The sequence below is a fragment of the Triticum aestivum genome, chromosome 2B (assembly GCF_018294505.1).
Source record: "Triticum aestivum cultivar Chinese Spring chromosome 2B, IWGSC CS RefSeq v2.1, whole genome shotgun sequence".
In the NCBI taxonomy this organism is placed as follows: Eukaryota; Viridiplantae; Streptophyta; class Magnoliopsida; order Poales; family Poaceae; genus Triticum; species Triticum aestivum.
The window spans coordinates 29,185,316-29,199,056 of record NC_057798.1 but is presented as its reverse complement, the minus strand read 5'-3'; the positions used below and the strand labels follow the sequence as shown (position 1 = coordinate 29,199,056).

At 50.2% G+C, this 13,741-nt stretch overlaps 2 protein-coding genes across 3 annotated transcripts; one reads left to right on the top strand and one right to left on the bottom strand.

Annotated features, from left to right (window-relative positions):
- Positions 1 to 5,420: 5,420 nt before the first annotated feature.
- Positions 5,421 to 7,807, bottom strand: LOC123040136 (putative serine/threonine-protein kinase-like protein CCR3). The gene is made up of 2 exons (XM_044463063.1): positions 7,294 to 7,807; positions 5,421 to 6,878 (listed from the first exon to the last, which is right to left on the bottom strand). Exons 1-2 carry the CDS (start codon positions 7,792 to 7,794, stop codon positions 5,733 to 5,735), a joined length of 1,647 nt encoding a protein of 548 aa, XP_044318998.1. The 5' UTR covers positions 7,795 to 7,807; the 3' UTR covers positions 5,421 to 5,732.
- A 1,865-nt stretch (positions 7,808 to 9,672) lies between these two features.
- LOC123040134 (uncharacterized) lies at positions 9,673 to 11,553 on the top strand. 2 transcript variants are annotated; one of them, XM_044463062.1, is made up of 4 exons: positions 9,673 to 9,792; positions 9,863 to 9,944; positions 10,343 to 10,471; positions 10,710 to 11,553. In XM_044463062.1, the coding sequence occupies exons 1-4, from the start codon at positions 9,736 to 9,738 to the stop codon at positions 10,766 to 10,768; spliced, it is 327 nt and encodes a 108-aa protein (XP_044318997.1). In that variant the 5' UTR covers positions 9,673 to 9,735; the 3' UTR covers positions 10,769 to 11,553. The 2 variants fall into 2 exon arrangements, 1 of the variants encoding a protein (XP_044318997.1); XR_006418055.1 differs by having other exon boundaries at positions 9,673 to 9,780; positions 10,343 to 11,545.
- The last annotated feature ends 2,188 nt before the right edge of the window (positions 11,554 to 13,741 follow it).

The window sequence follows — 13,741 nt, the reverse complement described above, 5'->3', positions numbered from 1 at the left end:
CTCCGGTGTGGATGGAGGCGGTAGTGCCCCTCCCCCCCCCCCCCCGACGCTGGCGGAGCCGCTGGGTGAGGCGCGCACCCCCATCACGGTGTCGGCGGACTCTCTGCCCCCCTCCTCGCTCTCTCCATCGCAAGGCGGTTGCAGCAGCAGCAAGCTTGGTGAGGTGAAGACGCTCAAGAAGGTGGCGTGCGCAAGGTGAGCGCGGAGGCGGCGAGTGCTGCGGAGAACTTGGGGGCTCCGGCGACGCCACGCCAGGCGGTGATGGCCCTGGCCGTGCCAGTCACCGCTCCGCTCGTGCAAGAGATGTCCCAGTCGGCGCCCATCCCGAAGGCCAAGCGCTCCAAGGCCGTGGTGGAAGGGCAGGTGCCTCCCGTGCGGGTCAGCGCGCGCGCCAAGGGAGCCAAGGGCAACCTGCCTTCGCTCCAGTGCGCCCAACTACTGCAAGCCCAAAAGAACTTGGAAACTTCAGGTAATCCCTTGCCGCGTTTTACGATTCTAGATTCCTTTTCGGACGAGCATTTGGGCGAGGTTCTGGAAGAGAGTGGGGTGGAACCGATGGGCGACGGTGGGGTGACCGAGCTCATCTCGCTGATACGTGCTAAGGAGGTGGCGCAGGCAGCGCTTGCAGCGGTGGCTGCTCAACACGCGGAACACATGGCACTGGAGACTGAGCCCTCGCTGGTGCCAGCGATCCTGCCCGATGGGGACACAGCAATAGGGGTTGCTGTTTCCCCCTCGCCTCGCTGCGGCAAGGTGAGGCGCGTGGCTAAGGCGATCACCTCCAGGGGGGTGCGCCTTCGGAACCGTGTAAGTTAAATGCGCGCGCTTATTTGGAACATTCGTGGCTTCGGTCACTCGGGGCGACGCACCCAACTGAAGGAGTACATTAGAAAAGAGGCGATCGATATCGTAGGGCTACAGGAAACGATCAAATCTGAGTTTCAGCACTAAGATATCATAGCTATAGACCCCTTAGAGCGCTTTGTGTGGCAACATAGCCCAGCTCATGGCCACTTGGGTGGCATGTTGCTTGGTTTTTGTAGTGCCACTTATGAGGTGCTGACCTGGGAGGTTGGTACTTTCCTTATTGCGGCCAGAATCCGCGTGCGAGCGTCGCTTCGCGAACTCGCGATCGTGCAAGTCTACGGACCAGCAGATCACTCCCGTTCAGCTGAGTTCTTGGGAGAACTTGAAGCCAAGGTGCTCGATCTAGCTGCGGCTCAGATCCCGCTCATGGTGGGAGGGGATTTCAACCTGATCCGTTCGGGGGCGGACAAGAACAATGACAACATTAATTGGTCAAGGGTGGCCATGTTCAATAATGCGATTGCTTCTATGGCACTTAGGGAAGTGGCTAGAACTGGGGCGAGATATACTTGGACTAGCAAGCAACTAGCCCCGGTGCGATCTGTCCTGGATCGTACCTTCATGTCTCCGGACTGGGAAGTAGTGTTCCCTTTGTGCTCGCTCCTTGCTGAAACAAGGATCGGTTTAGATCATGTGCCTTTAATCTTATCTTCAGGGGAAGATAGAATCTAGCGCAGCCCGCGTTTCTTCTTCGAAACCACGTGGTTTTAGGTCCCTGACTTTGACGCAATCTTTAGGGAGAGATGGCTGCGAAGTGTCCACCTCTCTGGCCAGCAACGTGGCCCGATGGAGCTCTGGATCACGGTGGGGGCCCGCCTTCGCGCAAGCCTAAAGGGGTGGGGTGCGAACCAGGGGCGTGATGCCAAGGTCCTCAGGGTGAGGCTTCTGGCAGATATCGCCATCCTTGATGCGCAAGCGGACACGCGCCCTTTCTCGGAGCAAGAATGGGCACAACGCTACGACTTGGAAGGGCAAGTCGAAGCATTGCTGCGGGCCGAGGAGGAATATTGGAGGCGTAGAGGTGGCCTCAAGTGGATGCTCAAAGGGGACGCGAACACTAAGTATTTCCAAGCTTATGCGAACGGCCGGCGTAGGAAATGCTCAATCCTAAGGCTGCAGACGGAGCAGGGGCTCCTTCTTCAGCAATCGGAGATCTCCAACCACATCTACGACTTCTACATAAGTTTGATGGGGACGGACGAGGCACAGTGCGCGCGCCTGCGTGCGGATGTGTGGCTGTCGTCTCAGCGGGTGTTAGATAGCGAGAACGAGGAGCTAGGGCTTGCGTTCCTCCCTAAGGAAATCGACGACGCGTTATGTAGCATGAAAACCGACACGGCCCCAGGCCCTGATGGGTGGCCGGTGGCGATGTTTAAACATTTCTGGCCACTGCTACGTGGCCCTATATTCGATGTGTGCAACGGTTTTATGCGCGGCTTTGTGGACATCGCTAGGCTTAACTATGGTGTGCTCTCGCTCATTCCGAAAGTACCGGGCACGGACAACATCCGTCAGTACAGACCCATTGCACTCATTAATGTCCCGTTCAAAATTTGCGCAAAAGGTTGTGCCTCTAGGCTCTCGCCGATCGCCCATCGCATCATAAGTCACTCGCAGTCGGCGTTTATTCGCGGTAGGAACATCCTTGAGGGTCCGTTAGTCTTGCAAGAGACCCTTCACGAGCTTAGACGCACACACGAACCGGCGATCCTCTTGAAATTAGATTTCGAGAAGGCTTACGATCGCGTCAACTGGGATTTTCTTCGGCAAGTCCTCTCCAGCAGGGGCTTTTCGGCCGAGTGATGCAATTGGTCTCGGGGGGCCAGACTGCAGTCTCGATTAACGAAGAAGTAGAGAACTTCTTCAGGAACAAGCGTGGATTGCGCCAAGGTGATCCCATGTCACCGCTCTTGTTTAACTTTGTAGCCGACACGTTGGCTGCCATGCTGCGGAAAGCCGCGGAGGCTGGCCACATAAAAGGGGTGTTGGGACACCTCATCCCAGGGGGGGATTTCCCACTTGCAATACGCGGATGATACGCTATTACTGTTCCAACCCGACCTGCACAGCATTGCTACAGTCAAAGCACTGCTCATTAGCTTTGAACTTATGTCGGGTCTTAAAATAAACTTCCATAAGTGCGAAGTGATGTCTATGGGCATGGAGGTGCAGGATAGTAGGCGCGTCGCGGACCTGCTGAATTGCAAGTTAGGCAAACTTTCGTTTACTTATTTGGGCCTTCCGTTAGATGCTAAGCGCATTACGATCAACGGCTGGGCTCCGCTTTGGACCAAGGTGGGTGGACGGGTTTGTCCGTGGAGGGGAAAGTTCTTCTCCTCCGCAGCTAGGTTGGTGCTCACGAATTCGAGCCTCTCCTCATTGCCGCAATTCGCAATGGGGCTTTTCCTATTGGCCGAAGGGGTGCATGCCAAGATGGACACTCCCCGGTCCCGTTTCTTTTGGGAAGGAGCGGGACCAAAGCGCAAATACCACATGGTTCGTTGGGATGCGGTGTGTCGTCCGAAGGCCCAGGGAGGGCTAGGGATCACGAACACCAGAATCCTCAACATTGCGCTCATGTGTAAGTGGATCTGGAAGATGTCGCAAGGGGCTACGGGCCTGTGGATCGATCTGCTTCGTGCTAAGTACTTCCCGTCCGGGAACTTTTTCGAAGGTGTGGCGAGGGGTTCACCCTTTTGGAATGACCTTCAAGCGGTTCGGACAGCCTTCGCCTTGGGAGCCAAGTTCTCCATTGGCAATGGCCGTTCGGCACGGTTTTGGTTGGATCACTGGGTGGGATCTCAACCCCTCTGGTCCGCTTTTCTGGACCTGCACGTCCAGGCGGTCAACCCGGATTTGAGCGTAGCCACGGCGCTTGCCTCCTCCCCCCCTGAGATCTGTTTCCGGCGCGAGCTAACGGGAACGGAACTTGCCCACCTTGCGGAGCTGCGTGATCTCATCGCGCCAGTGTCGCTTTCCATGACCGCGGACACCGTGGCGTGGTCCCTCACCCCTTCCAGCAAGTTTTCGGTCAAATCTTTGTACCGAAAGATGTGCCAGAGCCAGGCCTTCCTAGTGCCAAAAGGCCTTTGGACCGCGCGCCTCCCACTTAAGATTAAGGTGTTCTTTTGGCAACTGTTTCGCAATAGACTGCCCACCTCGGCTGACGTTGCCAAACGGAACGGCCCGTCGACGGGTACTTGCGTGGTTTGCCGCGTGGCGGAAGATGCGAATCACGTTTTCTTCCGCTGCCCGTTAGCTTGCTTTGCTTGGAGCGCGGTCCGCGCAGCCACTAACACCTCTTGGAACCCGCGATCGACCTCGGATCTAGCGGTCATCATCGCCTCTGCTTCAGGAGGCAACAATCGCGTGATGTGGAGCTGTATCGGAGCCCTAGCTTGGTCTCTCTGGCTAACTAGGAACAAACTTGCGATCGAGGGTATCTTCCCAACGCACCCAACTAATATCATCTATAAATGCAACCTCTTCTTGCAGCAGTGGAGTCCGTTGGCGAGGCGCAAGGATGCTGACAAGCTGAAGCATGCTCAAGATCGTCTGCGCTCCGTCTACGTTTTGGCTAGGGAGCCCCCCCGCCACGTCTCCGTCTTGATAGTGGCCCTTTTGCCCCGCGATCGAGCGAGCCTGCGTGCTCTAAGCTCTGGCTATGTGCCATGTACTCGCTTCGTACTTCGTTTGGTCAGGTCTTTCTCGCATAAACCTTATGTTAAAGCTGGCCGGGAGCCTCCGTGCTCATGTCGTCTGTTTCGGGACTAGGTCCGATCACGCTGCCTGTTGTGGGCTTTATTAATTTAAAGCCGGACGCGTCCAAGCGTCTTCGTTCTAAAAAAAAAGTGCATCCTTGTACTTTGAAATCTCAATTTGTCCAAAGACTTCCATGCGTTCGCTAGAAAATTTCCCAAACGAAGATACCATTTTGACTTTCTTCTTCCAACTGCACTCATTTCTTTATGATTTGTTTACGTTTTTTCAGAAGTAACATTTTTCTCTTTTTCTTCCAAGTTACAGCATACGGAACTTAACATGGTACCTTCAATTTTGTACATAGGAACTTGTGCTACTTACATTACTAATAATAACTACTGCGTACAGCCAACGGAGTAGTTGTGATGAGGCGGTAACATCTATTTTTTCGGTGCGCACTCCGCACATGTCTCAACTTGTTTCTAGCTCATCTTTCCCCGCTCTTTACCCCTCGCCGGGTTCCTTTCTACCGGGATCATGTAGATCTGCCGTGTTCAAACTCCTAGCGGACGTTCCTGCCATCGCTTGCCGAAGGTCGACGACGACAATCGTTGACAACGACTACAACTACTGCCGGTGGTCTTCCACTTTCCCCTCGGAACTGGTGATATGGAAGAAAACCCCATTGGACGTCAATCCAGTTCATGAAATGGCGGTAAATCACATGCATCCTTGTTAATCTTGTGCAAATCAGCTCTGATTCCTCTATTCGTACTAATCTGCTTCTTCCTCCTTTTCTAGTGCCCAGTTTGTTTTGACTAGAGAGGCATGTGCGACCAGGAAGACGTTCTGAACATCCACAACTGGTTTTGTGTCTTTTTCAAATCAGACTATAAAAGAACACCAACAAGTTTCAAATAGTGACTCCAATCTTCCTTTATCAATAAAAAGGATATTTCATTAATAATCCCAAAAGGAGCGGAGGGGATACACATTTGTTGTTCTGGTCGATTATCAGGGTGCGGAAATAGCTAGAACTTTTTTTAGACAAAAATAACAAACATCTTTTAGAACTGAATGTAGAAACTATGGTAAAACTTCTTGATGTATTTAAATAGAAAATAAATTGTCGCCTCATCAGTGTATGACCATGATTGAATTGGTTAATGTGAATAGAGTTCAGTCAGTTTGTGGTGTACCAGATTGGACTCGTAGCGTGCCGCCAATGGCACACTCCTGGTATGAGGTGACTCATCAACCTTTTCGAGAAAAGGCCATCGAATCGACTCGTCAACTGAACTCGTCTCGTCTCTACACATCAACTCGTGCACCATCTCGAGGTTTGCAACAATGCCTAATATGGCCGGTCGGGCCCTCCCAACCCACTTCACGCAGCATCGTGCAATCTGCGCCACACGCTTCAAAGCATGTAGCTTCCATGACGTTGGCTCTGATACAGGTCGCCTGTCCAGCAACTCCACAAGGTTACCGGCCTCGATGATGGGGGATGCGAAGCATGCCAGATCTTCCTTTATCTTCAACCCTCCTTGGAGAAATGCTCTTTCCCCTGTGAGAACCTCGAGCATCAGCACACCCAGGCTATACACGTCACTCGCGGGCTTCACACGACCTCGGAGGCAGTACTCAGGGTCGACATACCCAAATGTGCCCGTGACGGGGCACTCTAACCCCGATGACTCCTTGTCGCTTGCCACGTGCCAGGCAACCGACGAGCCAAAGTCTGACAAATGTGGTACCCAACTGGCGTCGAAAAGGATGTTACTCGACTTGATGTCACGGTGGATGATCGGCGGGTTGGCGTGACAGTGCATGTGCTCGATGGCGCGTGACACGCAGAGGAGCACCTCTATGCGCATCTTCCAGCACATTGTGACCGGCGACGGCGCTGAGGAGCCTTGGTCACGGTGCAGGTGGTCATAGAGTGTGCCGTTCTCCATGTACTTATAGACGATCAGCCCCTCAGCCTCCTCTTCCGGCTCCTTTCTCCGCCTGGTGGTTAACAGGCGCTTTTTTCTCTTGCCTATGACCGTAGTCACACACGATCCAAGAAGGCGGACGATGTGTCTATGTCGGAGCTGTGACATGATGTCAAGCTCCAGCTGTAGGTTGCCTGATTGCACGCGAGTTATGCGCTTGATGGCGACTTCCCGGCCATCGTGAAGCCTTCCCCTGTAAACCCGTCCACCGCCGCCATGGCCGATCACGGTGTCACGGGCGAAGCCATTGGTGGCGGCCACAATCTCCGCCAACGTGAATTCCTGGGTTCCATGGGGTACTATCTCTACGTCCTGGAAAAGGGACCACGAGAATGAGCACCCTTGTACATTTATTTTCCAAAAGATTGTCTGCATGGAGTGATGTACATAGCCTTAACAGCACCCATGTAAGTAGTACTCCCTCCGTTTCTTTTTACTCCGTGTATGAGTTTTGGTCAATGTCAAACTATATTAAATTTGACCAAATTTATATTAAAAAATATGAACGTCTACAATACTTAAACTATATAATATGAAAATACATTTCATGGTGCATCTGAAAATGTTGATTTCATATTATGAATGTTGATATTTTTTAATATAAAGTTAGTCAAACTATGCAAAGCTTGACTTTGACAAAACCTTATATGCATATTAAAAAGAAACGGAGGGAGTACATATCAAGCTTAATATCATCTTTATCGGAGAATATTGAGGTTGTACATACCTGCTGCAGCTGGGACAACCGTGGTGGAGGAGGTGGATACGATGGTTCACCTCCAGTGGTGGCGGAGTCATCCGGGACTAGGACGTTGTAGATTCTCTCGAGGCGGCGAGTGATGCCGATGTGGCTGATCACGGGGAAGAGGATGAGGTAGGAGTCGATCCTGCCCTGAATCTCCCTGAACCTCTCGGCCGTCCTGCCGGCCATGACGAACTGGTAGGCGGCGCTCCTCCCCTGGCAGGATACGACGAGCTCGTGGGCGTCCCGGAGCACGTCGCCCAGCCCGGCCAGAGGCCACGCCGTTGCCTCCGGTTCGTCGGCCAGCTGCACGTGCGGCAGCAGCTGCGCGATCATGAGGACCCGGCGCGCCAGCTGCTCGCATTCCGCCCTGTTCTGCCGAGCCGTCAGCGCGGCCTGCATGGTCATGGAGATGAGCCCGCCCACGTCCGCGCCCACCAGCTGCGCCACCGTCGCCGCCTGGCCCAGCCCCGTCCACAGCGCCATGGCCGCTGACCGAAGCTGCTACGCGCAGTGTTCAGAGGCTCGCGAAAGGGTTGCGTGGGTGACCTTTGATTCACGCTAAGATTCCTCCAGAGTCCAGAGAGTTGATTTCCACGGCGGGGCAAGCCGTTGAGTCCGCTTTCTGGTCATGGTTTGCGGCCGAGGCGACCACGGCAGCTTCCGCGAAATTCCCCGGAAGGCGAAGGGTTTATCGTCGTGCGCGCCTGACTTGGACGGCTACTCGTCACCTCATAACAACCACAACGATGTTAGTGCGGCATCTCCACCAACATCTCTTTGAGAGAGGCCACGCGCGTCGCCGCCGTTTGCGAGCGCTGAGTGCATGGAACACAAGGAGACGTAGGTGTCGAAGTAGTAGAGATGTCTCCGATTCTCGTTTCTTTTCAGCTGGCGGTGAGGCTGACGAGTCACTCGCTCAGCTACCTGCCCGTGTCTTGTCTTTGCTCAATTGAGCTCACCTTGCTGTAGTCTAGTGTGAAAGAAGAAGGAGAAGAAAGGGTTGGCAAAGATGAAGTAGAGGATAGGCCTCGATGATGATCGATGACACATCTCTGCATGAGTGAAACTTGCTATCAGCTGAAACTGAGAAGGCGTTGAACTTTTCGCGCTTGTTCCCAGACCAAGCGAAACACCCAAAAAATATTTGAAAACATGAGCATTTTTTAAAGAGGTAATATCATCGAGAGTCATGGAACTTGCGCCCGATGTTCAGTTTAGTGCTAGAATTTTGAAAATACGAATTTCCAGTCATTTAACTTCACTCAAGCATGCACATACGGTCACAAAATATGTATGTGGACGTATTAATGTGGAGGTAATATCATCAAAGATTATAGAATTTGCATTGAATGTTCAGTCTGGTGCTAGAATTTTGAAAATACGGATTTGTGGTCACCTAACTTGCGTTCTCATGCAAATACGGCCATTTTATCCCGGACACACCATGTGGCATGACTGGAACCATTTTTTTTACAGAAACACCCCTGCTTTACTTTTCATTGCACAGAAACCCCCTCATCAGCACATGCGGGTCACACTTGATAGAGAAATGAGAAATAAAAAGGCCGAGCCCATGTCACGCTAGACAGAGAAATGAGAAATGAGTTGAGCTTGAGCCAACACTAGCTCGCTCAATCTTAGGTCGAACTATCATACATTGAATGTTATTGTTATATATTAAAAGGAAATAAGATAAAATATCATTGTATGTTGTGTAAGCCTTCATTTTATCTACAAACAAACAAACATGGAACAGTAATAAACATATAGCAAATTTACACCTTAATATGGTACATGGTCGATCCTCAAAAAAAAAATGGTACATGGTCTATCATGTGCTAAATATGCTGGTATGTTTTGACCAAAGTTCAATAGCAGATGCACCCTCTTATGTGTTCTTGTTATTGTGGCATAGCTATTTAAAAAAGGATTTACATTATGGAAAATTTTATTGTCTCATTTAGCTCTACACTAACTTTCAGATATCAATGCAAGAGCCATTTCTACAGCTCAACCTTGATCTTCTCTCAGATTTAGCTTGGTCATATTTTAGTATGAGCTGAGCTGACACTAGGTTGATCCGTTCGAATTCAGCTCGTTTGTAGCTCGGGCACAAAATATACATGTGTTAGGAAAACAAAATGGCTAAAAAATCAATAGATGCATGACTCAGCCCACAAAGCACACTTGGCAAGATGCCAGTGCCACGTGCATGCTGATGGGACAGGCGTCCTCCTCGCACAAAGTTGTCGTATCACCATTGACACATGGCGCACATGAAAGAAGGGTCGAGCGCCACCTCGCATTCCACATTTTCTTGATGCTCATGTATAAGAGTGTTCATTGGCTGGCCGCCTCTTTGGAAAACACAGGTGCAGAGAAGAAAAGTATGTGCAAAAAATGGTGTTCACTCGCATGTGATTCATGGAGTCGCCGCTGTCCGCCGGCATCCTGCCTCAAACGTTGTCGGTAAGATCACAGGTGTGTCTTCCAGCTCAAGCTATTTACTATCCAGTACACTTCTTTAATCTAGTTGCCATGTGCATATCAGGTGGAGCTAGGCTTTACGCATCTAGCCACACGCGCGAGGCCAGGAGGCGGAGGAACTAGCCATGACGCCGAGTGGCTTGGAGGTATTTGTTGTTTCCTTTCTTTGATTGAGAAGTTTTGGTGTTTTACTTCTTTTCATGGATTCTTGAGTCTTATCGGTTAGCACCAGAAAGTTGGTGGGTTAAACGGACATGGTTCCACTTCCAGCTTCACCAGCTCCTATTTAATTTGAGCATGGCTTCTCCTATACTCAGTTCATTTTCTTAGAAGTTATGTACAGAGCCTTGGATTAATTCAGTGCAAGCTTATCTTCTCTAGATGAAATTCACTTATATAGTTACATGTGTGTATTTTTTTTAGAATTGTGCCTAGAACTACATTGACCACTTGATAAGGAAACACTCGGAATAGCAGAACAAACAAACTGCCACCGGAGGTTGTTGGTTTGAGTACATATTTACACATTATTTAATGTCTGCAGGTCTCACACACGGTTTATGTCCCTCGCCAGATGGTTACTCGAAGAAGTTACATCACCATGCAAAAAACACGTACACTTCTTCTCACTTTTGTGGGCGTTGGATAAATCTGAGGATGCATCGACACCACGGTTTGACCAAACGCCTTCAAAATATCATTACTAAGAAAGACACTACCAGTAGCGTTGGTGTTTTGCATACCGGTAGCGTGGGTTCCCGCGCTACTACTAAGGCGCTACAGCTAAATTTTAGCAGTAGCGCGTTTTTTACCCCGCACTACAGCTAAAAAGTTAGTAGTAGTGTGGTGCCACCCACGCTACCACTATTCCCGTGTCTTGTCTTTGCTAAACTGAACTCACCTTGCTCTAGTGTCTAGTGTGAAAGAAGTAGAAGAAAGAGTTGGCAAAAATGAGGAAAGGCCTCGATGATGATCGATGACACATCTCTGCATGAGTGAAAGTTGTACCATATGAAACCGAGAGGGCGTGGAAGCTTTCGCGCTTGTTTCCAGACAAAGCGAAACACTACTGGATTATCAGATCGATTTTGTCCGGGCGCCAATCGCTAATTTACATACGTCTGCTATGGAAGAAAAGATTTAGCAAAAGATGGATAAAGCGACGACGCATATCCATCAATCTCTACCAAAAGATGAGAAGGTGTTGAAGATCGTGTTGTTTCGGGTTCAATTGTAAGCAAATTAACGTACGAAATCCCAACAACTCTGTTGGTCCCATACAAAATACGGGCATGCTTTGAGTATCGAGTTAATACCACAATTGATACATAAACTTATAGGGGTGGGAACAGTATCATACAAAAACTATAAAACCCCACAAAACTGCTCCTCCAACTTGTCTGCTGTAACAAAATCATACAAAGAGCTGTGGAGGCGACATTTGGCATTGCCACGTTGGCTGTGGTAATTTTGCAGAAAGGCCATCAGTTTATTTTTTGTACACCGCGCTCCTCTCTCCCCTCCTACCCGTTCCCCGTTTGCCAATCCCTAGCCCCGAGCTCCTCTCTGTCCACTCGGCCGCCGCTCCTCTCTGTCCACTCGGCCACCGCCCCTCTCTGTCCACTCCGCCGCCGCTCCGGCCACGGCGCCGCCGTCCTCTTGCTTCCACCGCCGGCTCATGCGACATGAAGGGGTCTCCATCTTCAGGATGGAGGGAGCAGGTAGGACGCCGTGGGTCAGGGGCAGCGCCGTCGTCTGGCCAACGTCTTCCGCTCCATGGATGTGACCTCACGGGCGCCGACAAGACGAAGGGCGGTGAGCCCTGGGCGAAGATCACCGGCGAGGTGCGCTACATGGATGTCGATTGTGTTGGGAAACGTTGCAAAAAATAAAAATTTTCCTACGGTTTCACCAAGATCCATCTATGAGTTCATCTAAGCAACGAGTCATGGGAGAGAGATTGCATCTACATACCACTTGTAGATCGCGTGCGGAAGCGTTCAAGGGAACGGTGATGATGGAGTCGTACTCGCCGTGATTCAAATCATCGATGACCAAGTGCTGAACGGACAGCACCTCCGCGTTCAACACACGTACGGTATGAACGACGTCTCCTCCTTCTTGATCCAGCAAGGGGGAAGGAGAGGTTGAGGAAGAAGGCTCCAGCAGCAGCACGACGGCGTGATGATGGTGGAGAGGCAGTACTCCGACAGGGCTTCGCCAAGCACACAACGGAGGAGGAGAGGTGTTGGGGAGGGGAGGGGCTGCGCCTTGGATCAGGTATTCAGCCCTCCCCTCACCCCTCTATTTATAGGGGAAGGGGGAAGGAGGCCGGCCATTTGTTGGAATCTGGGCCCGCCATCGCTTCTTCATAGTTCGAAGGTTCACCATTGTCTAACAACATGATTTTCAGGACAGGGTTGCCATACCACTCTGGTGTGGAACGTGTCCTTGTGGACCTACGAAGTTCAGTAGCAACTTGATCAGAAGTACCTTGATCATCATCATTAATTTCCTCTCCACTCGGTGTAGGCACCACAGGAACGTTTTCCTGAGCTGCACTACTTTCCGGTTCAAGAGGTGGTACTTCATTGAGTTCTACCTTCCTCCCACTTACTCCTTTCGAGAGAAACTCTTTTTCCAGAAAGGATCCGTTCTTGGCAACGAAGATCTTGCCCTCGGATCTTAAGTAGAAGGTATACCCAATGGTTTCCTTAGGGTATCCTATGAAGACGCATTTTTCCGACTTGGGTTCGAGGTTTTCAGGTTGAAGTTTCTTGACATAAGCATCGCATCTCCAAACTTTTAGAAACGACAGCTTAGGTTTCTTCCCAAACCATAATTCATACGGTGTCGTCTCAACGGATTTAGACGGTGCCCTATTTAAAGTGAATGTAGCTGTCTCTAGAGCGTATCCCCAAAATGATAGCGGTAAATCGGTAAGAGACATCATAGATCACACCATATCCAATAGAGTGCGATTACGATGTTCGAACACACCGTTACGCTGAGGTGTTCCAGGCAGCGTGAGTTGTGAAACGATTCCACATATTCTTAAGTGTGTACCAAATTCGTGACTTAAATATTCTCCTCCACGATCCGATCGTAAGAATTTTATCTTTCGGTCACGTTGATTCTCTACTTCATTATGAAATTCCTTGAACTTTTCAAAGGTCTCAGACTTGTGTTTCATCAAGTAGACATACCCATATCTACTCAAGTCATCAGTGAGAGTGAGAACATAACAATATCCTCCACGAGCCTCAACGCTCATTGGACCGCACACATCGGTATGTATGATTTCCAATAAGTTGGTTGCTCGCTCCATTGTTCCGGAGAACAGAGTCTTGGTCATTTTACCCATGAGGCATGGTTCGCACGTGTCAAATGATTCATAATCGAGAGACTCTAAAAGTCCATCAGGATGGAGCATCTTCATGCGCTTGACACCTATGTGACCAAGGCGGCAGTGCCACAAGTATGTGGGACTATCGTCATCAACTTTACATCTTTTGGTATTCACACTATGAATATGTGTAACATTACGTTCGAGATTCATTAAGAATAAACCATTGACCATCGGGGCATGACCATAAAACATATCTCTCATATAAATAGAACAACCATTATTCTCGGATTTAAATGAGTAGCCATCTCGTATCAAATGAGATCCAGATACAATGTTCATGCTCAAACTTGGCACTAAATAATAATTATTGAGGTTTAAAACTAATCCCGTAGGTAAATGTAGAGGTAGCGTGCCGACGGCGATCACATCGACCTTGGAACCATTCCCGACGCGCATCGTCACCTCGTCCTTCGCCAGTCTCCGCTTATTCCGTAGCTCCTGCTGTGAGTTACAAATGTGAGCAATGGCACCGGTATCAAATACCCAGGAGTTACTACGAGTACTGGTAAGGTACACATCAATTACATGTATATC